This window comes from Saccopteryx bilineata, chromosome 4 (assembly GCF_036850765.1).
Source record: "Saccopteryx bilineata isolate mSacBil1 chromosome 4, mSacBil1_pri_phased_curated, whole genome shotgun sequence".
NCBI classification, from domain to species: domain Eukaryota; kingdom Metazoa; phylum Chordata; class Mammalia; order Chiroptera; family Emballonuridae; genus Saccopteryx; species Saccopteryx bilineata.
In genome coordinates this window covers 130,572,133-130,598,415 of record NC_089493.1, presented here as the reverse complement: position 1 = coordinate 130,598,415, position 26,283 = coordinate 130,572,133, and the positions used below count along the sequence as shown (strand labels likewise).

The 26,283-nt window shown below is 42.9% G+C and overlaps 1 protein-coding gene, 1 long non-coding RNA gene and 1 pseudogene across 3 annotated transcripts; 2 read left to right on the top strand and 1 right to left on the bottom strand.

Moving 5' to 3' along the window:
- Positions 1-1,562: 1,562 nt before the first annotated feature.
- On the bottom strand, positions 1,563-2,889 carry LOC136336490 (uncharacterized). The gene is made up of 2 exons (XR_010731462.1): positions 2,756-2,889; positions 1,563-2,281 (listed from the first exon to the last, which is right to left on the bottom strand). It is a non-coding gene; the product is annotated as an uncharacterized lncRNA (long non-coding RNA).
- COX5A (cytochrome c oxidase subunit 5A) lies at positions 2,866-24,771 on the top strand. 2 transcript variants are annotated; one of them, XM_066278212.1, is made up of 5 exons: positions 2,905-3,116; positions 10,501-10,617; positions 15,252-15,373; positions 20,612-20,734; positions 24,543-24,771. In XM_066278212.1, exons 1-4 carry the CDS (start codon positions 3,011-3,013, stop codon positions 20,723-20,725), a joined length of 459 nt encoding a protein of 152 aa, XP_066134309.1. In that variant the 5' UTR covers positions 2,905-3,010; the 3' UTR covers positions 20,726-20,734; positions 24,543-24,771. The 2 variants fall into 2 exon arrangements, with proteins under 2 accessions (XP_066134310.1, XP_066134309.1); XM_066278213.1 differs by lacking the exon at positions 20,612-20,734 and having other exon boundaries at positions 2,866-3,116.
- LOC136336813 (U2 spliceosomal RNA) lies at positions 15,484-15,648 on the top strand (annotated as a pseudogene).
- Positions 24,772-26,283: the final 1,512 nt, after the last annotated feature.

Genomic DNA, 26,283 nt, shown 5'->3' with positions numbered 1-26,283 from the left:
AATGATTGATGCCTCTCATCTCTCTGTTTCTGTCTGTCTGTCCCTGTCTATCCCTCTCTCTGATTCTCTCTCTGTCTCTGTAAAAAAAAAACACAAACAAACAAACAAAACAAAAAAAATGAAAGAGAGGGAAAAATCCCAGAACTAGTTCCAAAGTATGTACAACCGGTCCCCCTGGCTGACCACTTGACTCTCATCCATCGCAGGACCCCTACTCTTATTAGTTCTAGGCCTAACCATAGGCCCTTCTCTGCTCAACAACCTTTTGCATCTCATCCAACAGCGAATAAACTCAGTAAAATTAATAGTTCTCCAAAGCACTTACTCTCCTAACTCTATAGAGGAAAATAAATCAAAGATTTGATTAAAACTTAAATAAAACCAGTGGGGAATGTGACAAGGTGCCAGGAAATTGTAAAACTGTTAGCAGAAATAAATGCCATTTCTTGTATTTTGTATGACTTTCTGTAACCCCCTTGGAAAATTTTTATGTTTCTGTGCAAACTTGCAAACTGAGCTAGAAACCACAGAATGTTAAGCATAGATCATGTAACCTGATAAGTTAACTGCAAGTTTTTGCTTCTATGTAATGGCTTCTGCAAAGGCTGTAGTTTTTGTTTATAAAAACTTGAGATTCTTGCTCCTCATGGCTGCTAATTTAGGACTTCAGCCCCAGCAGTCAGATTAGCTTGAATAAATCTCCTCAGATCCTTCTGTAATCCTAGTGTATCTTTAGAACTCGCAGGTCACTTTACAACAAAGGCACCTATGAGAAAGCAATCAATGAACAACTAAGGTGCCACAACTATGAGTTGGTGCTTCTCAACTCTCTCCCTTATGGTCACTGTCCCTCTCTCTCTCTCTGTCTCTCACACCAAAAAAAAAAAAGTAATAGTTATACATAAGGTTGGTCATATAGTGATAAGGTGCCAAGAAACTATAAAACTTAGCATTAGCGGCCCTGGCCAGTTAGCTCAGTGGTAGAGCGTCGGCCTGGCGTGCGGGAGTCCCAGGTTCGATTCCCGGCCAGGGCACACAGGAGAAGCGCCCGTCTGCTTCTCCACCCCTCCCCCTCTCCTTCCTCTCTGTCTCTCTCTTCCCCTCCCGCAGCCAAGGCTCCCTTGGAGCAAAGTTTGCCCAGGCGCTGAGGATGGCTCTGTGGCCTCTGCCTCAGGTGCTACAATGGCTCTGATTGCGGCAGAGCGACGCCCCAGATGGGCAGAGAGCATCGCCCCTTGGTGGGCGTGCCGGGTGGATCCCGGTAGGGCGCATGCGGGAGTCTGTCTGACTGCCTCCCCGTTTCCAACTTCAGAAAAATACAAAAAAAACTTAGCATTAGCAATGCCATTTTAAAGAGGAAAAGTCAAACCTCTTACCCCCCCCCCCCCCTTTCTATGGAGAAAGGAAAGAAAAGAATGCAGGAGGAAGGGCTTGCAAGGACAACTGGGTCAGCTAACCAGTCATAAATTAACTACAGAGCAAAGAAGATAGAACTTATCTGAAAACCCCTTCCTCTTGTTATATCCCAGGAGACAGACCACAGTGAATTCACAAACCCAAAGTGAATTTTATAGGTTTTATTGCAAACCTGCGCAGGGACTGCAGGCAACCCATGCAAGGGAACACTGCAGACCCGAGCTTCTAAAATGGCTCCTTTTTATAGGGTGGCTATCTAGGCTGAGCAAGCAAACAACGTTTACAAGGGCAGGAGAGGTGCGATTAGCTGACCTTGCTCTTGGCTAAGTCTCTAGGGTAGGGGCTTCCTTGATCTGGGTACACAGAGTTCAGTTGTTTATCTTTTTTCTTCCAGCCATGTACTGGATGTACTCAGTTTTCATGGCTGGTGGGCTGCACCACTTGTCCTAAGATGTCACATTCTTTTTTCTTTTTTTTAAATGTTTTTTATTTATTATATATATTAGTTTGTTTTTGTTTTACAAAGACAGAGGGAGAGTCAGAGACAAGGACAGACAGAGACAGGGACAGACAGGAACAGAGAGAGATGAAAAGCATCAATAATTAGTTTTTCATTGCGACACACCTTAGTTCATTGTGATTAGTTCCTCATATGTGCCGTGACTGTGGGGCTACATCAGACCGAGTAACCCCTTGCTCTAGCTAGAAACCTTAGGTCCAAGCTGGTTAGCTTTGCTCAAGCCAGATGAGCCCATGTTCAAAAGCTGGTGACCTCCGGGTCTCGAACCTGGGTCCTCTGCATCCCAGTCCGATGCTCTATCCACTGCACCACCACCTGGTCAGGCTCTTCTCTTTTCTTAAAAGCCTTTAGAAAAGAATGTTTATGTACCTTAATTAAGAATTCCGACACTCTGACTCACCCTCCCATCCTAAAGACATGAGAAGGACATATACCTCTAGACAAAGGGATCACAAACCCCTTCCTACCCACTCTACCCCAGTACGTGATTTTGTCTATAAAAGCAGGCTCAGAACTGTATTGGGGCTTACATGATTTGGCGTTGTGCCCCGTGTAGCTAGCTGGATAATAAACTCCTCTTTTGAAATTTTCCTGTGATTTGGGTGTTTTTGTGGAACTCGCTAGTCACTTTACAACAATATGTACAGTCGCTTTTTTCTTTTTAACCGCTTGTTCTGCTATCTTTTAGGTTCAAAACTGGGTGGAAGAGGAAGCAAAATTATTTTTATTGTGACCTGCCATTGTTATTATCATCATTGGCATTCACCTTCGGACCGGACTTCAACCCCGACCAAGCCCACTGCTTGCCCCACCCCTCACCTCCATCCAGGTTCCATGATGGCGGCCGCGAGCCACTCAACCAGAAATCCGCGCAAGGCGACGCAGGAACAGTTTGTACTGAGCGCGCCGCCGTAGCGCGTTCGCGGCCCCCGCCTTGCCCACTCTCGCCGAGGCGCGCGCTGCAGTGGGCGGGGCCTCGTGCTCCGCCCGCCGTGCGTCCATGCGTGAGTCCGGCCCCCGCGAGCTCAGAACCGGCTTCACTTCAGCTGCCTCCTGCGCACCGCCATCGCCGCAATGCTGGGCGTCGGTCTTCGCCGCTGCGCCGCCGCAGCAGCAGTCGCAGCAGCCCGGGCCAGCCCTCGAGGCCTCCTGCACCCCGCCCCGGCCCCGGGTCTCGCCGGTAAGGCTGCCTCTTGCCGCCGTCCGCGTGTCCTTGCGGTGACCTGAGTCCTTGCGGCCACGCGAGGGCAGGCTCGCCCCGCGGCCTAGGTTGCTCTGAGGGCGGGTGTCCGAGCCTAGTGTCCGTTGGCTGCCCTCCCCGCCGCTTCCAGCCGTGGAGGACGCGAGGGCGCGCCCTTGGGGCCTACCTTGGAGCCACTTCCTGGTGCGGGCGGCGCCGTGGATGGTCAGGTGGGGACCTGCTGTGGGCGTCCCGCGCGCGGCCACCCGCTTCCTCCGGTTCCGGTGCCGTAACCGTCCCGCCGCTGGCGCTTTGGCGAAGGTGACCGTGTGCCGCAGGGGGCGCCGCTCCGTGCTCTGGCGGGGAGGCTGGTTGGTGGAGAACACGCCGTGCCTCCTCGTGAGATTTCCATCTGGCGGCTCCGGGTCTGCGCGCTCGTGTGGCCTCCCCGGACCGCCGTGCCACGTTTTGACCCTTGGACGTTCACGATAGATCGACGTGTGTGTGGTCGTGTTCCGAGGACTGCAGGACTGCAAAGGAGGCGGAACAGGCCGTGCTGGGGACGTTCCCGTTCCGGGAGTCGGGTGCCCGGACGCGGGGAGGAGGCCGTATTGTGTGCTTCACTGCGGGGCACGGAGACGTGTTGCCGGGCCCTGTCCGGTGCCCGGTGACCGCAGCGCAACTCTTAACTGTCGTCGCACTTTGACCTTGGACCATGACGGTCGCGTCGGCGGCACCCCTCGGCCCCGGGCGTGCAAGTGTTAACAGAGGGACGCACAAACTCAGAGCTAGGAAGGTTTTCTGGGCTGTTTGGGGTGGGGTTTGTTTTTTGTGTTTTTATTTATTTATTTATTTATTTTTAAGAGAGGAGAGAGAGACAGAGGGAGACAGAGAGGGAGGGAGAGGAGAGAGACAGAGAGAGAGAAGGGGGGAGGAGCAGGAAGCATCAACTCCCATATGTGCCTTGACCAGGCAAGCCCAAGGTTTCGAACTGGCGACCTCAGCATTTCCAGGTCGCCTCCACAGGTCAGGCTGTTAGGGGTGTTTTAAGTAGACCCTTCAGCCCTGAAGGAATAGGTTTCGCTCCATTCAGCCTCGACTTTATCTTCCTTAACTTATAGAACGGTGAGGCTGGCATATTGCAGAGCCCCTCATTTTTATATGAGGTAGCTGAAGCCCCTTTCGGAAATCTGGCTCCTTCATTAGGGTTGGAACCACGTTCTGCTTCTTAGCCATGGTGCCTTTCAAACCATCCTGGTGTTTTATTTGTGAGGTTTTGTGTGTGTTTGTTGTTGGGTTTTTTCCTATCGACACATTTTGGGGAGGTTTTTATGATCTTCAAAAGAATTGTTATATTCTGCAGTATCTCTTAGCGTTCTCTTTCCACTCTTGAATGTGATTCATAAACAAAAAAGGAGTATTGTAGGTGTTTGTCCCGTACACGGAAATATTTGCCACAAGGAGTCCGTATTGCTTAACAGTTGTGGCTGGCTAGTTACTAGCTGTTGTAACCTTGGATGTGTTAGTTAAGCTTTAGACTTTGTTGCTTCATTTTAAGTCAGGACAATATTTGGTAGTTGTGAGGTATAAGTGGGATAAAGTAACTCTTTCTAGCACCTTGTCTGGCATTCAGGCTTAATACATATTTGCTTTACTAGGGTGCATTTCCCTTTTGTATATTATAGGTTGGGATTTATTACCAGTGTGATACTGAAGAGGTTTTTGTGCAGTTGAAAGTCAGAAAGAATTAAGGTTCTTGGAAGAGGTGATCCAAGGTCAAATGAAAGTACTGGAAAGAACTCTGGGGTTAACCTGAGGGGCTTCAAGTTTGCTCTAGTTAAGTAGCGAACTAAATTCCATATTTGGTCTGTGAAGAAGCCTCCACCTTGAAACAAGTGTTTTCCACTAAACGCTGCATTAGATAATTAAAATGTTTTCAACAAAGGCTAGATTCTGTAGTCAACCCTTAAAACTTACGCAAGCCTGACTCCTACATCTTTACCTTGATGATTTGGAAAGGATGGGAGTTTTTCTCTTCCCCTTTCTTGATGCACGGCTGAATTTAAGTGGCACTTTTTATCACCTTCCAATCATCTTTTCTGCACCACTCCCACATTTCTGGGCTTCTAGCACTTGGGCCACCCTGAAGTCCACTTCTGCTTGCACCTCAGTAACTATGCCTTTGAGTTCGTTCATGTACCCTCTCTATTAATGACTCTTTTCCTTTACTCCTAGAATAACCACCAAAATGTTCATTCTTTGGGCCTTGTTCCAGCGGATTAGTTATTAAAAGGAAGCCTTCCTAAGTTTTGTTTTAGTTTGTTTTGTTTTGTTTGAGAGATGAGAAGGGGGAGAGTTGCTTCACTTTAGTTGTTCATTGATTACTTCCCGTGCCTTGATGGGGGTAGAGGTGGAGGTCAAACTGAGCTTGTGACCCCATACTCAGTTCAGCCACCTTGAGCTTGAAGCCAACGACCTTTGGACTCAAGCCAACCACCCTGAGAATTTGAACCTGGACCTCAGGGTTCCAGCTCGATGTTCTATTTATTGTGCCACCACCAGTCAGGCTAGAAATAGATTGAGGATGTAGAAATGTCCCAGTTTTTTGTTTTTGTTCTTTTTTATAGCTGATTTTCTCTCTCTCTCTCTCTCTCTCTCTCTCTCTCTCTTTTTTACTCTTGGTCCTTTAGGTTGTATGAAAGCACTGAGCAATTGTTTTCTAAAATATATACTTTGCCTTACAAGCCTTAAAGCTAAGTGGAAAGGTCATACTTAAATAGGGAGGGTCAGTGGTGGGGAGGGTTAGAATGCCTACTGTTTACCTAAAAATCTAAATGTTAAGCATATGGGGGCATGTTAATAGCTATGAGAATAGATCCTATTCTGCCCATTACTGGAATTAGGAATATAATTTAAACAACGTTTTTTTAGGGTCATTTTGCTTACCTGGAAGGGATGTGTGCCCCTGGTGCATGCTTAGTGTCTATATTTAGGACATTGGGTGCGTCTTATACAGTGGTTGTGGAATTTCAAATGCCACAAATGGAAGTAAGGATGAGCAATATATGAAAACTGATTTGTCATCAGACACAGATGAAGACACGCTAATGGATGGGAGTTTAGACAGTGATGAGGAGTTGTATGAATTTTATGGTGAATAAAATTTGAGTTCAATAACTTTATGTAATATTTTCTTTTTCAAATTTCAGGCCCCCAAATTAAGGTGCATCTCGTACATGGGAAAATACAGTAGTTGTTTTGTGTAAGGCTTTTTTTTAAATAAAATCAGTTTGTAATTTGCCCGCCCCCCCCCCCCCCCCCAAGGAAGATAAACACATTACTGAAGATGCTCCATTGATCTCCTTGACTAGGAAGTGCAGTTGCTGGTCATCTTTTTCACAGTTACAAAGTTGTCAGTCATCTGGTGAAATCTGTGCCCAGCAGTGAGTAAAAGAATTGGTTATCATGGCCTGACCTGGCGGTGGCGCAGTGAATAGAGCGTCAGACTAGGATGCAGAGGACCCAGGTTTGAAACCCCGAGGTCACCAGCTTGAGCTCAAGGTTGCTGGCTTGAACAAGGGGTCACTCAATCTGCTGTAGCCCCACGGTCAAGGCACATATGAGAAAGCAATCAATGAACAACTAAGGTGCCACAACAAAGGATGCTTCTCATCTCCCTTTCTGTCTGTCCCTCTCTCTCTCTGTCACTAAATAAATAAATAAATAAAATAGAAAAAAATAAAGAATTGGTTATCATGAAACCCTTTTCTGGGGGGTGGTAATAAAAGTATATTTAGTAATTACCTCTGGGAAGAGAATACATGTGTTTAATTTTTTATTATGTAAATACTAAGAAGTGGAATTACTGAATGGCATAGTAGGTATGTGTTTAACTTGGTAAGAACAGTCTTCTGAAGTGGTTGTATCATTTTACATTTGCTTTTTAAGTATTCAGTTAAGGATAACTTTCGTTTTTGAAAAAGGAAGTTAAAATTTTTTGGTAAGCGTGAATAGGATTGCTGTGATCTGTGCTGATACATTAAGTTTGAATATTAGTCTTATAAGAGTTATTAAACATCCATATTGGGGTTTTTTTTGTTTTGTTTTGTTTTGTGGTTCTTTTGTTTTGTTTTAGAGAGGAGTGGGGGGGAAGGGGAGAAACGGGAAGCATCAATTCATAGTAGTTGCTTCCTGTATGTGCTTTGACCAGGCAAGTCCAGGGTTTCAAACTGGCAACCTCAGTATTCCAGGTTATTGCTTTATTCACTGTGCCAGGCGATATTCATATAGTTTTTTTATTTTTATTTATTTATTTTTTAAAGAGACAGAGAGTGAGTCAGAGAGAGGGATAGACAGGGACAGACAGGAACAGACAGGAACGGAGAGGGATGAGAAGCATTGATCATTAGTTTTTCATTGCGCGTTGCAACACCTTAGTTGTTCATTGATTGCTTTCTCATATGTGCCTTGACCGCGGGCCTTCAGCAGACCAAGTAACCCCTTGCTGGAGCCAGCGACCTTGGGTTCAAGCTGGTGGGTGGGCTTTTCCTCAAACCAGATGAGCCCGCACTCAAGCTGGCGACCTTGGGGTCTCGAACCTGGGTCCTCTGCATCCCAGTCCGACGCTCTATACTGCGCCACAGCCCGGTCAGGCCATATAGTTTTGATTAAATGTTTGCACTTACCAGATAGTTTTAGGTCCAGAGAGCCTTTTTTTTTTTTTTTTTTTTTTTGTCATAGAAATGAAAGGGTGTCCAATTCCAGTTATCCACATGTCCCACTTCATTCTGAGCTCAGACTGTGGAGGTAGTTTAGGTCTCTGGTAAGATTGGGACTTATGCTGTGGTCCAATCTGACTAATGACTGGTTTTTTGGTATAGGTGCAAATGGTAATTCAAGTGAAAATTCTTTTGCTTAATCTAGCAGTGACAGTCCATCTCCAGAACTGACTGGTTTGACATCTTTTCATCCTTTTCTGTTTTGTTTCTTTAAAAAAAATTTTTTTTAGCACTTTCTCTTGCCAGTTGTGGCATTTCAGAGGATACTTAGAATCCAAAGGTTTCTCTGTAGGATTGTTTTGGGGAGGTTGTTTGTTTTTTAGATTTTATTTATTTATCTTTTTTAGAGAAAGGCAAAAGAAAGAGAAGGAGGGAGGAGCAGGAAGAATCAGCTCGTAGTAGTTGCTTATCCTATGTGCCTTGACTAGGCAAGCCTAGGGTTTCAAACTGGGGACCTCAGCTTTCCAGGTGAACACTTTATCCACTGCACTACCACTGGTCAGGCTTGTTTTTTGTTTTTGTTTTGTTTTTGATAAGCCTTTAAAAATAACTGGAGAGTAAACCAAGCTTGTCTAACTTATCTAATGAGAAATGCAATTTGAAAAGTGTTTTATTTTTATAAATTATACTACACTTGATCTTAGGCAAAAGGCTGAGAAGCAATTATTCTATAAACTATGATTTCTATAAATAAAAGATCAACTAAGACATTTTTAGATAAGGATTACTTGATGGCTACCATTTATTGAGAACTACTTGCTAAGTCCGAGGCAGTGTTACTTGGCCTTTATTACTTGCTTGCTTTTTTTTTTTTTTTTTTTTTTTTTAGTTGATTTGAAAGAGAGAGGAGAGAAGAAGGGAGGGAGGGAGGAGAGAGATGAGAACCATCAACTCATAGTTGCTTCATTTTAGTTGTTAATTGATTGTTTTTTTTATGTGCCTTGATGAGGAGGGGGTGGGGAGGGGCTCAAGCTGGCAACCTTGGGGTTTTGAACCCAGGACCTCAGCACCCCAGGTTGACACAGTCCACTGTACCACTATTGGTAAGGCTCTTGGCCTTCATTTTTAATCGTCATAATTTGCTAAAGTAGTGGTATCACTCCCTATTTCACAAATAAGGAAAATAAAACGAGTTAATTAGTGGTCGGATAATTAGGCTCTGCTGCTTCCAAAACCTAAGGGTAAAGTTACCTTCTTCCCCTCCCCTACTATATAGAAGCTGTTTAGAAAGAACCCAGATTTTCTAACTCCTAATTAGTGAGTGTTTGACAGGCAGTAACTAGAATGGAAAGGCTTTTCATTTGGTACTACAAAGGGTTTAATGACTGGGAGTTTTGGTTTTTTTGTTTGGGTTTTGGTGACAGAGAGAGGGATAGATAGGGACAGACAGGATGGGAGAGAGATGAGAAGCATCAGTTCTTCCTTGCGGCACATCAGTTGATCATTTATTGCTCTCTCATTTGTGCCTTGACTGGGGGATACAGCAGACCAAGTGACCCCTGGCTCAAGCCAGCGACCTTGAGTTTAAGCTGGTGAGCCTTGCTCAAACCAGATGAGCCTGTGCTCAAGCTGGCGACCTGGGGGCTTCGAACCTGGGTCCTCTGCATCCCAGTCCGATGCTCTATCCACTGCACCACCACTTGGTCAGGCTGTCTTGTTTTCTTGAAATCTCACAAATTAGAAATACTCTTGCTTATTATAAAAATTTAGATATTGTGGAAATGTATAAACAAATAGTTTTTCCTTGCAAACATAACCAATGTTAACAATTTTAAGTTGGCACTACACATTGAATGGTGAGCATAAACATACATCTATAGTACTTTTTGTTCTAATTTTCTTTGCTTTTGCTTTTTTTTTTTTTTTTACAGAGACAGAGAGAGGGATAGATAGGGACAGACAGACAGGAACAGAGAGAGATGAGAAGCATCAATCATCAATTTTTCGTTGCGATACCTTAGTTGTTCATTGATTGCTTTCTCATATGTGCCTTGACCGCGGGCCTTCAGCAGACCGAGTAACCCCTTGCTTGAGTCAGCAACCTTGGGCTCAAGCTGGCGACCTCGGGGTCTCGAACCTGGGTCTTCCGCATTCCAGTCCGACACTCTATCCACTGCGCCACCGCCTGGTCAGGCTCTTTGCTTAATTTTTTAAGATTTTTTTTTTTTATCAATACATAAGATTTGTTTTATTTGACCTGCTGAATAATTTTTCTACTGTGACATGTAGTTGATTCAAAACTTAATGCGTGGCCTGACCTGTGGTGGCGCAGTGGATAAAGCGTCGACCTGGAAATGCTGAGGTTGCTGGTTCGAAACCCTGGGCTTGCCTAGTCAAGGCACATATGGGAGTTGATGCTTCCTGCTCCTCCCCGCCTTCTCTCCCCCCCCTCTTCTTTCTAAAATGAATAAATAAAATTAAAAAAAAACTTAATGCGTTTAATGTATTTAATACCATGGAACTGTGCACTTAAAATGGTTAATGTGGTAAATTTTATGCTGTGTATATTTTAACACAATAAAAAGGAAACAAAAAAATCTTAATGTATTGACATGATATGTCAAGTACTACTTTTGTCCATTGAAGTTATTCTTTCTCCCTTGTAGCTATCCAGTCAGTTTGCTGCTACTCCCATGGGTCACATGAGACAGACGAGGAGTTTGATGCTCGCTGGGTGACATACTTCAACAAGCCAGATATTGATGCCTGGGAATTGCGTAAAGGTAATGGAAAAAGGATTGCTAAGTAGTCTATTTTGTCTCTTCTGGTATAGGATTATGAACTACTTTGTAGTCTTCCACTACTTTTTTTAAAGCAACTATTTTGAAATCATGCATCGTGTTAACAGAGTACTCTCATGCAACTTGAAGTTAGGAAATAAAGCTTTTGTAATGAATGTTTCCTGTAGAACAGGGTTTAAAGCAGATACAGTTGACATTTTGGGCCAAGTAATTCTTTGCTGCAAGGTCTGTCCTTTGTATTACAGCATGTTTAGCAGCATCCCTGGCTTCTACCCACTAGGTGCCACTACCACTTCTCCCCCATCCCCAGGTGTGACTACCAAAAATGTCTCCCAGGGGATTACTTCTGATTGAAACCACAGGCCAAGGTGAGCAAGAGTTAATATTTGTATCTTTTAGATAATTTAGGTAAGAAGTCATTTGTTTTTTCTCCCCTCTTGGTTATAATTTGGGTTTTTTGTTATTTTTATTATGTTATCATTTGTCTTGTCCTGAATAAGTGTCCAAAGTAAGTAACCTAGAACTTAAATTTTTCCTAAATTTTTAGATGTGCAGTTAACAGGAGTGAATAGCATTAATGTAACTTGTCTAACAGATAACTTATTTTAAGTGTAGGCATTTTATCTTGGACCAGTCTCTATGACTATATTCTAGCATTATAGTTACTGGTGTCCTTTGTTTAAATATTTTAAAGTAAAAGCAAGAAATCTAAGTGCTTCAGTCTTCTCTGTAGTAACGTAATCACTCCATTTTGCTTCAACCAAGGAAATTCTTACTATATAATTTTGAGAAGTAATGAAAAGAACAGAAATTCTGTACTTCTGTTAAGAGAATCTTAAATTTTATGATGTGTCATTTGTGTAAAGCTAAAAGTAGTCATGCCCAGTCATTTTCTGGTTGCATGTTTAAGTCCATGCATTGATGTTTCTTTGTGTCTCTTTAGTGTGTTCATTTGGCCTTCATTAACTCTGCTCCTTTAGCATTTCTCTGGTGGTTTTTAGATTATTTTCCAATCAAATTTATTTTAAAATAAAAGTTTGATTGCACACATTGTACTAAGAGTTAAAGATACCAGTTGAAAATGACCCTCTTGCCTGACCAGGCTATGGCGCAGTGGATAGAGCGTTAGACTGGAATGTGGAGGACTCAGGTTAGAGACCCCGAGGTTGCTGGCTTGAGCAAGGGGTCACTCGGTCTGCTGAAGGCCCACTGTCAAGGCACATATGAGAAAGCAATCAATGAACAATTAAGGTGTTGCAACGAAAAACTGATGATTGATGCTTCTCATCTCTCTCCGTTCCTGTCTGTCTGTCCCTGTCTATCCCTCTCTCTGACTCTCACTCTGTCTCTGTAAAAAAAGAAAGAAAAAGAAAATGGCTCTCTTATTTGAAAAGAAACCAGCAAATTATTACAAAAATTGTGTTTGCATTGAAAGAAATTCTTGGGGTTCTTTTGTTTGTTTTCTTCAATCTGCAGGCTTTCCACTAATTCATTGTAGAAGAGCCACTATGATCTTTTCATCTAGAATTTGTTGGAAGTAAATTCTCTCATTTTGTAGATAAGAGAATAGAGGCCTGATAAGGTTCCAGGACTCAATTCCAATGTGTGTGTGGAAGCTTTTGCACACCAGCAAATAAATCTGGATGCCAGCAGGGGGTCCAGAAATTCAACTCAATGTGGCATTATCTACCCTACCTGGAAGTAGAATCTGCTTCCACAGGCTCAGTCTTATAAGATTACTTTCCACGTTAGAGGCTGGTTGCAAGCCCAGGTTGTTCATCTATGCTTCTGACCTGCCAGCTAGAAATCAGAATTCCCACAACCCCCTCCTTGGGTTCCAGTTGCTCTCAGAACTCAACCTTTTTACTCACTACAGTATCAATTTATTACAAAGGTTATTAAAGGATACAAATCAACTGCTAGATGAAGAGATAAATATGGTGAGGTCCCAGATGAAAATGCTTCTGTCCTCATGAGCTTGGGACTTGGCAGAGTAACTTATGGAAACATTCTAGTGCCCTAGCATGGAGACTCTCCAGAAAAGGACCAAGGTCCTGGCCTGTGATTTCTATGGAGACTTCTTTACCTAGTCACAATTGACAAAGTCTTTGGCCTTTGGTGATTAAGTCAACCTCAGGCCCCTCTTTCTTCCCTGGAAATCAGGGTGGGACTATAAATTCCAATTTTATAACCACAGGGTTGTCCTGTGCTGGTGATCAACCCCACTCTTGGGTGTGGGGATCCAAAAGTTACCTCCTCAAGAAATTCCAAGGGGGTTGGGAGGTTCCGTGCCAGAAACAGCAACGTAGACAAAATATACATTTACTATAAATCACAGTATCACGAGGAGTACAGCAGATCACACTGCTCCACTCACATGGAGGATCATTTGTAAAGACTATATGGCACAGAAGTTAGAAGTGCAGGATTGAAAGTCAGACACAACTGGGTTCTAACCTTGGCTCTTTAATATCCTGGCTGTGTCACTGATGGGAAGTCATTTAACACCTCTGAACTTCAGTTTCCTTCATCTATAAAATGAGGTAGTATGACTAACCTTTCAGGTTGTTTTAAGAATTAAATGCAATAATGTACTTAAGTGCCTACCACAAAATAGACAGGAGGCTGAGAAGAGGGAAAAGGCAGATCATCGTAATATAATATAAAGATGCAGCAATAAAGAAGTGATCAGAATGCTATAGGACCAAAAGGAAGAAGTGGCCAGCTCTACCATATCCAGGAAAAGGAGTCAGAAAGGCTTCATAAAGAAGATAAAATGCTATTATGTTGAGTGAAATAAGCCAGGCAGAGAAAGAAAAATATTATATGACCTCACTCATTTGAGGAATCCAAGGAATAATGTGAACTGAGGAACGGAACTAAAACAGAAGAGGGATCAAAGGGACCAGAGGAAAAGAAGACAGAGGAAAAGGGGATAATAGGATGGGATAAACCTGAAGGGAAGGGGGGAGGGCATTGCAGGGAGGAAGGCAAGGGAAATGTTGAGGGGAATAGGGGGGAAGTGGGAATGCATTTGGGGTGACCCTAGAATCTATGTAAACACAATTAAATAAATAAATAAATAAATAAATAAAAGATAAAAAAATAAATAAATCAGTATCACAAGCCAAACAGACAAGATCACATCTATGTGTCAGTTAAAATATAGGTAACTAAATTACAGTTTTACATGAGCTATTCTAGCCACAGCAATCAGACAAGAAGAAGAAATAAAAGGCAGTCAAATTGGAAAAGAAGAAGTAAAAATATCATTATTTGCTGATGATATGATACTGTACATAGAAAACCCTAAAGTCACAGTCAAAAAACTACTGGACCTGATAAATGAATTCAGCAAGGCATCAGGATATAAAATTAATACTCAGAAATCAGAGGCATTTTTATATACCAACAATGATTTGTCTAAAAGAGAAATTAAGAAAACAATCCCCTTCACTATTGCAACCAAAAAAATAAAATACCTAGGAGTAAATTTAACCAAGGAGGTTAAAGACTTGTACTTGGAAAATTATAAAACATTGATAAAAGAAATCAAGGAAGATACAAACAAGTGGAAGCATATACCGTATTCATGGCTAAGAACAATAAACATCGTTAAAATGTCCATATTACCCAAAGCAATTTATAAATTCAATGCAGTTTCTATTAAAACACCAAGGACATACTTCAGAGATATAGAATATTCCAAAAATTCATATGGAACCAAAAAAGAACACAAACAGCCTCAGCAATCTTGAAAAAGAAGAATAAAGTGGGTGGGCCTGACCAGGCGGTGGCGCAGTAGATAGAACGTTGGACTGGGATGCAGAGGACCCAGGTTCAAGACCCCAAGGTCGCCAGCTTGAGCGTGGACTCATCTGGCTTGAGCAAAAAAACCAAACAGACAAAAAAACCTCAACAGCTTGGACCCAAGGTCGCTGGCTCGAGCAAGGTTTACTCAGTCTGCTGAAGGCCCACAGTCAAGGCACATATGAGAAAGCAATCAATGAACAACTAAGGTGTCGCAACGAAAAACTGATGATTGATGCTTCTCATCTCTCTTCGTTCCTGTCTGTCTGTCCCTATCTATCCTTCTCTCTGACTCTCTCTCTGTCCCTGTAAAAAAAAAAAAAAAAAAAAAAGAATAAAGTGGGTGGTATCACATTTCCAGATGTCAAGTTATATTACAAGGCCATCGTACTCAAAACAGCTTGGTACTGGCATAAGAACAGGCATATAGATCAATGGAACAGAACAGAGAACCCAGAAATAAACCTGCACCTTTATGAACAATTGATATTTAACAAAGGAGGTAAGAGCATGGAATAAAGATGGTCTCTTTAACAAATGCTGTTGAGAGAATTGGACAGCTACCTGCAAAAAAAAAAACTAGACCACCAACTTACACCATTCACAAAAATGAACTCAAAATGGATAAAAGACTTAATGTAAACCGTGAATCAATAAGCATCCTAGAGGAAAACATAGGCAATAGTAAGCTCTCTGACATCACTCGCAGTAATATATTTGCTGATTTATCTCCACGCGCAAAAGAAAAAAAGGACAGGATAAACAAATGGGACTATATCAAACTAAAACTCTTTTTAATTTGACAGGGATGAACACGCTTGTTGGCTATGATCTGGTTCCAGAGCCCAAGATCATTGATGCTGCTCTGCGGGCATGCAGGCGGCTAAATGACTTTGCTAGTGCTGTTCGCATCCTAGAGGTTGTCAAGGTCAGTGAAATAATGCTACAGTTGTTCTGCAAGATCTGTGGTATGTTGATTAGGTGTCAGCATATTCTGAATTTTTTTATGTATTAAAATACCTACCTAAAATTAGTTCTATCGCTTCTCGGCCTTTTGGCTAAGATCAAGTGTAGTAAAATTAGTTCTTATATAGCTAGAGGAAATATACATAGAAATTAATTTTTTTGGAGTGCAATTTGTTAGGATTTATCCCAGGCCTTAAATATTGTGCTTGAGCCTGACCAGGCGGTGGTGCAGTGGATAGAGCGTCGGACTGGGATGCAGAGGACCCAGGTTCGAGACCCCAAGCTCGCTGCCTTGAGCACGAGCTCATCTGGTTTGAGCAAAGCTAACCAGCTTGGACCCAAGGTCTCTGGCTTGAGCAAGGGGTTACTCAGTCTGCTGTAGCCCCACGGTCAAGGCACATATGAGAACGCAATCAATGAACAACTAAAGTGTCCAAACGAAAAACTGATAATTGATGCTTCTCATCTCTCTCTGTTCCTGTCTGTCTGTCCCTATCTATCCCTCTCTCTGACTCTGTCTCTGTTTTAAAAAAAAAAAAAAAAAAGTGCTTGATACTCTGTTTAGCACTTCCATTTGAGAATTTATCTTAAGGATATACAAAGGTTTAACTATAATTTATTTTTGTGCTATTTATAATACAAAATTAAATGTTAGTTTCCTAACATGCAACTTCCTAGAAGTATTTATCATTACACATCTCTTTTCTTTTTTTTGACAGAGCTAGAAAGGACAGATAAGGATAAACAGACAGGAAGGGAGAGAGATGAGAATCATCGATTCTTTGTTGCAGCACCTTAGTTGTTCATTGATTGCTTTCTCATATGTGGCCTGACGGGGGGGTTGAGGGGTGAGGATGGGGCTACAGCTGAGTGAGTGACCCCTTGCTCAAGCCAGTGACCCCATGCTCAAGCTAGATGAGCCCTTGCTCAAGCTGTTGACCTTGAGATTTTGAACCTGGATCCTTTGCGTTCCAGTCCAACACTCTGTCCACTGTGCCACCACCTGGTCAGGTTACACATCTCTTAACATTGTAAAAATGTGCTTAACATTAAACATATTCGTATTAAACAATTATAGCATGCTAACTGAAGAAAATTATAAAACCGTTTTAATGGTGTGACCCCACCTTACTAAACTATATACTTAAAAATATAAATGAAATGTAGGCAGACATATTCACCCTCTTGTTTGATTATAGTTTCTAATTTTTCTCTAAGGAGCAAATAAATACATTTTTTTAATTGATTTGGAGAGGGAGGAAATGAGAAGCATCAGCTCATAGTTGCGTCACTTTAGTTGTTCATTGATTGCTCTTCATATGTGTTTGACCAGGGGCTCCAGCTGAGCCACTAACCCCTTGCTCAAGTCAGCGACCTTGGGCTCAAGCCAGCAACCTTGAGATCATGTCAGTGACCTCATGCTTAAGCCAGCGACCTCGGAGTTTCAAACTGGGGATCTCAGTGTCCCCGGTTGATGCTTTGTCCACCAGGCAGTGGCACAGTGGATAGAGCATCAGACTGAATGCAGAGGACCCAGGTTGAAAACACCAAGGTCGCTGGCTTGAGCAAGGGGTCACTCGCTTTGTTGTAGCCCCCTCATTCCCTATCAAGACACATGAGAAAGCAATCAATGAACAACTAAGGGGCTGCAATGAAGGCTTGATGCTTCTCATCTCTCTCCCTTTCTGTATGTCCCTGTCCTTGTCTCTGTCACAATTTTTTTAACAAGGACAGAGAGAGTCAGAGAGAAGGACAGATAGGGACAGACAGACAGAAACAGAGATGAGAAGCATCAATCATCAGTTTTTCGTTGCGACACCTTAGTTGTTCATTGATTGCTTTTTCCTATGTGCCTTAACCGTGGGCCTTCAGCAAACAGTGTAACCCCGCGCTCAAGCTGGCGACCGAGGGGTCTCGAACCTGGGTCCTTCCGCATCCCAGTCCGATGCTCTATCCACTGCGCCATCGCCTGGTTAGGCACAAAGTTTTTTTTTAAATGAAGAATTTTATAATTTAAAAAATACAACTAAGGATACTTAGAATTATGAAAGGCAGAGGATGGCAGCTTCGCCCTGGTCAGATTGCCCTGTTGTTAGAGCACTGTCCCAATACACAGAGGTTGCCAGTTTGATCCCAGTCAGGGCACATAAAGGAACAGATTAATGTTCGTTCTGTCTGTCGTTTGCTCTCTCTAAAATCAATAAATTTTAAAAATTAAATTTATTTATTTATTTTTTTAATTTTTTTTTTTTAGATTTTATTTATTCATTATAGAGAGGAGAGAGAGAGAGAGAGAGAGAAGGGGGGAGGAGCAGGAAGCATCAACTCCCATATGTGCCTTGACCAGGCAAGCCCAGGGTTTCGAACCGGCAAGCTCAGTGTTTCCAGGTTGACACTTTATCCACTGCGCCACCACAGGTCAGGCTAAAAATTAAATTTAACAGGATGACATTCATCATTAAGAGTACATAGGTTTCGGGTAAAAAAATAAATAATTTAAAAGATGAAGAAGCCTGACCTGTGGTGGCGCAGTGGATAAAGCGTCGACCTGGAAATGCTGAGGTTGCCGGTTCGAAACCATGAGCTTGCCTGGTCAAGGCACATATGGGAGTTGATGCTTCCAGCTCCTCCCCCCTTCTCTCTCTCTGTCTCTCCTCTCTCTCTCCTTCTGTTTCTCCCTCTCCTCTCTAAAATAAATAAAAAGGAAGAAGAAGAGCAGCTTGGCAGTGTCTTAATCCGTTTAACTTTTAAATATTTGTCCCTGGGAAACCTAGTAACAATACAGTGTGTCCGTAAAGTCATGGTGCTTGACCGGTCATAACTATTCAGTGCAGTTCGATGTGGGCTCACGCACAGAGTTTTTAGGGCTCCTTAGGTAGCTATCCCGTATAGCCTCTACAGACTCATCACTGACTGATGGCCTACCAGAACGGGGTTTCTCCACCAAACTGCCAGTTTTCTTCAACTGCTTATCCCACTGAGTAATGTTATTCCTATGAGGTGGCAGTTCATTATAAACACGCCGATATTCACGTTGCACTTTGGTCACGTATTCGAAGTTAGCGAGCCACAGAACACACTGAACTTTCCTCTGTACCATTCACATCTCCACTGGCATGGCCGTGGGCTGCTCCACTGTATACACAGTGTTACGTCATCATCTGCACATGCTGCCACATCATCCTACAGAAACTGGGAGGGTTTTCCTTTTATTTGGTGCATATTTCACATTTCTATCGTCTTTTGTTGCTTTCCTGTGACCAGTCAAAAGTGAACCATGACTTTACGGACACACTGTATATAGGTGTAATTATGTATTGTGGTGAGTATTTTTGAACATTCTCCTGTCCTAGAAACAGGTATTCTCTAAGTTTAGCTCTCTATGGAAAGTCACGGTCTCTACCAAAGAAAGTCAAGGTCTGTGAAGGAGAAAGTGTGACATTACTTTATCTACAATGGGTAATTAAGGGTTCTGTAAGCTATCAATTCATTTAACACCAGTAGTTCATTTAATTAGTGTCTCAAATTGGAGGCAAATTTAAAAACTTTTCCTCTGTTAACTTAATTATTCCTGTTGCCTGCTGGGCATGTTTAATTTCACAGAATTCTGTCATCACCACCTTGTTTTCCATTAACTCAGATTTTGAAAAAATGTTTTTCTGGCCCTGGCTGGGCAGTTCAGTTGGTTAGAGCATTGTCCTGATATGCCAAGGTTGCGGGTTCAATCTCTGGTCAGGGCACATACATTAATCAGTGAGCTTTATTGATGGTGGCACAGTGGATGGAGTGTCAACCTGGGGTGCTGAAGTCCCAGGTTTGAAACCCTGAGGTTGCTGGCTCATCCCAACTGGCTTGGGTGCAGTCTTACCAGCTTGAACATGCGGTTTCCAGTTTGAATGTGTGATCTTTAACATGATCGCATGGAGGCCCCTCCCCCTGATCAAGGCATGAATGAGAAGCAGTCAATGAACAATGAAAGTGACTCAACTACCAGTTGATGCTTCTCATCTTCCTCCCTGTCTTTGTCTCTTTTTCTCTCTCAAAAAAGAAGTCAACCAGTGAATGCATAAATAATTGGAGCAACAAACTGATGTCTCTATCTCTAAAATCAGTAAATTTTCTTTAAAAAGAAAAATTTTTTGGATTTAGTCTAATTTTTTCTCTCTTTTTTTGTATTTTTCTGAAGCTGGAAACGGGGAGAGACAGTCAGACAGACTCCCTCATGTGCCCGACCGGGATCCACCCGGCACACCCACCAGGGGCGATGCTCTGCCCACCAGGGGGCGATGCTCTGCCCCGCCCCTCCGGGGCGTCGCTCTGTTGCGACCAGAGCCACTCTAGCGCCTGGGGCAGAGGCCAAGGAGCCATCCCCAGCGCCCGGGCCATCTTTGCTCCAGTGGAGCCTCGGCTGCTGGAGGGGAAGAGAGAGACAGAGAGGAAGGAGAGGGGAAGGGGTGGAGAAGCAGATGGGCGCTTCTCCTGTGTGCCCTGGCCGGGAATCGAACCTGGGACTTCTGCACGCCAGGCCGACGCTCTACCACTGAGCCAACCAGCCAGGGCCAGTCTAATTTTCTTATTCTTGAAGCACCTTAAAAACCTACCTTGAGTACTGCCCACAAAGTTGTCCTCTTTATTGAACAAATATGTTAACTTAAAAGTAGTTGATTTGGCCTAACTGGTGGCGCAGTGGATAAAGCATCAACCCAGAACGCTGAGGACCCAAGCTGGCTTGGCTGGAGCCCCTCCATTAAGACACATATGAGTAGCAACGAATGAACATCTAAATTAGGTTCCACAACTACGAGTTAGTGCTTCTAATTTCTCCCTTCCTCCATTTCCTTCTCTCTTTCTCTCTTAAAAAAAAAAAAGTGCCTGACCTGTGGTGGCACAGTGGATAAAGTGTCGACCTGGAAATGCTGAGGTCGCTGGTTCAAAAAAAAAAAAAAACCCTGGGCTTGCCTGGTCAAGGCACATATGGGAGTTGATGCTTCCAGCTCCTCCCCCCTTCTCTCTCTCTGTCTCTCTCCTCCTCTCTAAAATGAATAAATAAAAAATAAATTAAAAATTAAAAAAAAAAAAAAGTGAGTTGTGTTCTCTGCTACTGGTCTCTGCCTATGTGATTAAAAGCATTTTCAAGTTTATTTTGTAAGTAAAAATGGCTTTTCCGAGATCTAAACATGAATATTTTCTTTGCCATCAGGACAAAGCAGGACCTCATAAGGAAATCTACCCTTATGTCATTCAGGAACTTAGACCAACTTTAAATGAACTAGGAATCTCCACTCCAGAGGAACTTGGCCTTGACAAAGTATAAACCCAGTGGGTAAGCAGCACACACTAAATAGAATAGAAGCATCTGGGGAGGGTAAAGGAGTGACACTATAGAGTTCTTAGAGTAAGCCTCCTAACGGTCTTGTTAGAAGCTGTGAGCATAGCGATTAAGAGAGTACTGATGGTGGTGACTTTAAGGAGCTAGGATTGTTATTTGTGGTGGTTACTGGTGTAAAGGCAAGTAAAGGTCTCCTTAATCAACAGCTACATACAATATTTCAAGCAGAAAGAATAGCATAGAGAATCAATGTAACCATACCCAGGTTTCAGATAATGATTATTTTGCCATATTTGCTTTATTTTCCCCCCAAGAAATGATTGGTTTCATCTAGAGTTGAAGCCCTCTGGGTATCCTTTCCTCATTCAAGATGTTTATTGTGCATGCTTTTATACATTATTTATTTTTATTAATTTTGAGAGTGTTCCCCCCCCCTCCACATTTCTCTGTTACCCATTCTCCACATCTGCTTATTTTTTAACAGCAGGGGTTTATTGATGTTTTTGTTTTTGTGTGCCCAGGTTAGAATTTAATAGTCAGGTAAATGTACATCAGTAATAAAAATGTACTTGAGCCTGACCATGCTGTGGCGCAGTGGATAGAGCATCAGACTGGGATGCAGAGGACCCAGGTTCGACATCCTGAGGTCACCAGCTGGAGTGCGGGCTCATCTGGTTTGAGCAAAGCGCACCAGCTTGGATCCAAGGTCGCTGGCTCAAGCAAGGGGTCACTTGGTCTGCTGAAGGCCCACGGTCAAGGCACATATGAGAAAGCAATCAATGAACAACTAAGGTGTTGCAATGAAAAACTGATGATTGATGCTTCTCATCTCTCTCTGTTCCTGTCTGTCCCTATCTATCCCTCTCTCTAACTCTCTCTCTGTCTCTGTAAAAATAAAATTAAATTAAAAACAAACAAAAAAATGTACTTGATACTTTGTTCTGTGTGGAAATCAGTTTAGTTAATAAAACTAGCCACAAAATTGTCTTAAGGGGTAAGCAGTGTGCAGAAAATCCTTTGTAAAACAGAAACTATATAAGCAATAACTATTTTTATTTTATTTAACAGATACATAGTGTATATAATTCTTTTTTTATTTCCTTTTGTGACAGAGATGGACAGATAGGGACAGACAGGAGAGGAGAGAGATGAGAAGCATCAGTTCTTCTTGCAGCTGCTTGCTTCATTGATTGTTTTCTCATATATGCCTTGATGGGGGGGGGGGGCTACAGCAGAGCGAGTGACCCCTTGCTCAAGCCAGCAACACAGCACTCAAGCTGTTGAACCCACGCTCAAGCTGGCAACCTTAGGGTTTCAAACCTGGGTCCTCCATGTCCCAGTTTGACACTGTCCACTGTGCCACTGCCTGGCCAGGCTATAGTGTATATAATTCTTGATATGTGTCAGGCATAGTTTTAGGTACTGTATAAAAATATTACTTCATTTAATCCTCCTAAACTGTCCTATTATAATCATTCCCATTTATTATAATAATATATTGCATATTGTATTTAGTATTACATTATTCCCATTTTATTATTTACTGATGAGGAAATTGAGGCATCTTATCCAAAGACAAGGTAGTAGAATCCACATTTAAACCCAGACCGACTGGCTCTATAGTTCATGGTCTTACTATGTTGCATGTCCTGTATAGGCATTATGAGGCTTAAATAAAAGGACCCAAAAAATTATTTGAGGAGCTAATATCAGATCCTTCACAAGATAAAGAACCAGTAAGCCTGAATTAGTGAACATTCAGTTTTCCCATTCCTACTGACAGACTAAACAGAAAATGTCTGAGGTTTTACTGTAATTTACTTCTGGGCTTGCTTTTTGGAATAGGAATCTTAATTTTACCTTAGTCCACAACCACTGCCTCCGTGAAGTCAGGTAGCTCATCTTTGTAATATATGAGAAGGTTTTTGTGTATTACTAAAAATTTCTATGAGTACTTGGGAGAAAACTAGGTATTCAGAATAGAAGATTTTCTAGTTATATATTCAAAGCTCTTATCTGTGGTTCATATTTTATAATGGATTTTCTTTTTAAACATTTGGGCTTAATTTGTATTTTATCAAGTAGTATTCCAAGACGTCTAGAAGATCTTTGTTATATAGGGTATATTCTTTTTTTTTTTTTTTTTTTTTTTTTTTTTTTTTTTGCATTTTTCTGAAGCTGGAAACGGGGAGAGACAGACAGACTCCTGCATGCGCCCAACTGGGATCCACCCGGCACGCCCACCAGGGGGCGACACTCTGCCCATCTGGGGCGTCGCTATGTCGCGACCAGAGCCACTCTAGCACCTGAGGCAGAGGGCACAGAGCTATCCCCAGCGCCCAGCCCATCTTTGCTCCAATGGAGCCTTGGCTGCGGGAGGGGAAGAGAGAGACAGAGAAGAAGGAGAGGGGGAGGGGTGGAGAAGCAGATGGGCACTTCTCCTGTGTGCCCTGGCTGGGAATTGAACCCAGGACTTCTGCACGCCAGGCTGACGCTCTACCACTGAGCCAACCGGCCAGGGCCTAGGGTATATTCTTGATGTAGTAATGTGTTTAAAATTTTTTTAAAGGGCAACTCCCCAACACTTTCCCTTCCTCCCTCCCTCCCTTTTTCTGAAGTGAGAAGCAGGGAGGCAGAGAGACTGACTCCCGCATGCACCCAACTGGGATCCACCCAGCAAGCCCACTAGGGGGTGATGTTCCTTTGGAACCAGAGCCATTCTAGCGCCTGAGGCGGAAGCCATGGAGCCATCCTCAGTGCCCAGGCCAACTTTGCTCCTTTGGAGCCTTGGCTGCAGAAGGGGAAGGGGGAGATAGAAAGGACACGGAGAGAGGTGGAGAAGCAGATGGGTGCTTCTCCTGTGTGCCCTGGCTGGGAATCAAACCCAGGACTTCCACATGCCGGGCTGATGCTCTACTGCCGCGGACCAGCGTGGCTCCTAAGAACGGTGCAGAATTAAGGAAACAGACTTATTAAAAAAGATGGGACCAGGAGGACTCTTCAAATGCTGATGGCAATATCTGACTGCCCCATAGCCCCAGTTTGCTTTATTATATAGCCATAAGCAAATCAAGGAAGTCCTTGATACAAAGTCACACATCTGAGGCTAAAACCAGAACTCTCCCAAGGCATAAACAGGAATCCCCCCCCCCATGCATAAGTGAAATCAACCAACATCTGAACAAACAAAGTGAGAGGCAGGGCATGTAAATTGCTTCCAGCAACATATGCAAGCAAGTGAAGTGGGTGCAGATACTCAGCATCATAGCCAATATGGAGGTGAAGGGGGGAGAACTTAGCCTTTTGCTAAGCCTGGAATCTACAATGGCTTTTTGCTATTTACAGTCCACAACACTCTACTGGCCAGGGCCTCTCTCTCTCTTTCTTTTTTAAGATTTTATTTATTGATTTTGAGAGAGAGAGAGAGAGAAAGGTGGGTGGGGAGGTACTGGAAGCATCAACTCATAGTTGCTTCTCATATGTGCCTTGACTGGCCAAGCCTGGGATTTCGAACCGGTGACCTCGGCATTCCAGGTTGAATGCTTTACCCACTGCACCACCACAGGTCAGGAACCCCAACACTTTTCTGATTGGAAAGGAAGACTAATCCAGGAAGTATCGGGTTCATGAACAACTAAAAGCCACAGACATTCCCTGCAAGGTGAGTGTAGGAAGGATTAAAGAAGAGCATAGAAAGGGCTCACAGAAGCAGTGATTTTCCTGGGCTGTTGTTGCTGAAGGTTATTTTTAAGGTTTATGCCTTTTCTTTATTTCCTGGCTAATTCTTTGTTTTCTCTTATAGGTGGGCTTCCCAAGGATTTACTGATAATGCTACTTGATTGTAAACAAGCACCTGGAAATACTGATGATAACATATTACCTTATTTGAACAAGTTTTCCATTATTGGAGTACCAAACCATGTAATGGTAACTTGGACTTTAATAAAAAGGAAATAAGTTTGAACTGAAATGAAATATTGTTCCATGGATTTGCATTGAAAAGCAGAAAATAAACTATTATAGGGACCTTGGTTTAATCGTTTTGTTGTCATGTGTTGAGAGAATTTTAATTTTCTGGAAACCACCTGACATGAAAGTCTGCTATATAATAAACCTGCTTGGGTGCACTTGCTAGTAAATTAGGCTAAAGGTTATTTATATTGAATTTCCTTGTTGACAGGCCAGCAAACCCTGGGGTGAGGGGATTGGTTATCTGGGGTAGATCAAATTGTGTACCTTCCCAAGACAGGTGAAATCAAGTGTAAAAGCCGTCATTAAGATGGTCCTGAGGGTGTGCTGTGGTACCAACCCATCTCAGTGCCCCTCCCCTTCCCTGCCTGTTCTCCTGAGCACTGTGGGGTTACCCATGGGCACCAAAGAATTTACTGTTGTTGACTTGGAGCCTTTCTGCTTAAAGAACTGAGTAAATGGATTTACTTCTAGAGAGAATAAAATAAATCCTGTCTTGCTTTAGAAGCCCCATAAATAGTGGTTATCAGTTGCTGGAAAAGGAGGTTCTAGGCCTCAGTGACTTCTGAGGCCAGTCTGACTGACTGCAGCATCCGAGAACAGTGAATGTTCAGTTGACATTTCAATGTCTTCTCTCCTAAAACCATGTAAGGATATGTCAGTAAATGTGTGGGTAAGGCTTTAACACAAATGACCTTTTTCAGAAGGCTGACTCCTTACCAAAAAGCCCTTTCCCCCCTATTATAAGAAGTATAAATGTGAAATTTATTGAAACAGCCACGTATATCTATTTAATATGTACTTAGTAGACTGTAGTTCTCAGGTTCAATCCTTCTGCAGGCCAGTTCTTTCCCCTTGTCCCATGTAGTATAAGGTCCCGCTTTGCTCCTCTGTTTTATCTTCCCCAGTGATGAATATAAACATAGTCCTGCTCTTGTAAATCCTAGACCAGGAGTCCCCAAACTGCGGCCCGTGGGCCGCATGCGGCCCCCTGAGGCCATTTATCCGGCCCCCTGCCGCACTTCTGGAAGGGGCACCTCTTTAATTGGTGGTCAGTGAGAGGAGCATAGTTCCCATTAAAATACTGGTCAGTTTGTTGATTTAAATTTACTTGTTCTTTATTTTAAATATTGTATTTGTTCCTGTTTTGTTTTTTATTTTAAAATAAGATATGTGCAGTGTGCATAGGGATTTGTTCATAGTTTTTTTTATAGTCCGGCCCTCCAACGGTCTGAGGGACAGTTAACTGGCCCCCTGTGTAAAAAGTTTGGGGACCCCTGTCCTAGACACTGGGAGGCAGAGGAAATATTAAACAGAATAATCATAGATATAGATGTGGATGCCTGATTTGTGGTAGTTTAGTGGATAAAGCATCAACCTGGAATGCTGAGGTCACTGGTTCAAAACACTGGGCTTCCCAGTCAAGGCACATATGAGAAGCAACTGCTCAGAGTTGATGCTTCCCATTCTTCCCCCTCACCTTTCTCTTTATCCTCTCTCTAAAATCAATAAAATCTTTTTTTTTTTGAGAGGAGACAGCCAGACTGGAAAGAGATAAGAAGCAACAGCTCTTA

Excerpts from the sequence above, each read along its gene's own strand:
- COX5A (XM_066278212.1), top strand. The coding sequence starts at position 3,011 with ATGCTGGGCGTCGGTCTTCGCCGCTGCGCCGCCGCAGCAGCAGTCGCA. Across the intron at positions 10,618-15,251 it reads TGCCTGGGAATTGCGTAAAG|GGATGAACACGCTTGTTGGC; the intron begins GTAATGGAAAAA and ends TTAATTTGACAG. Across the intron at positions 15,374-20,611 it reads GCATCCTAGAGGTTGTCAAG|GACAAAGCAGGACCTCATAA; the intron begins GTCAGTGAAATA and ends CTTTGCCATCAG.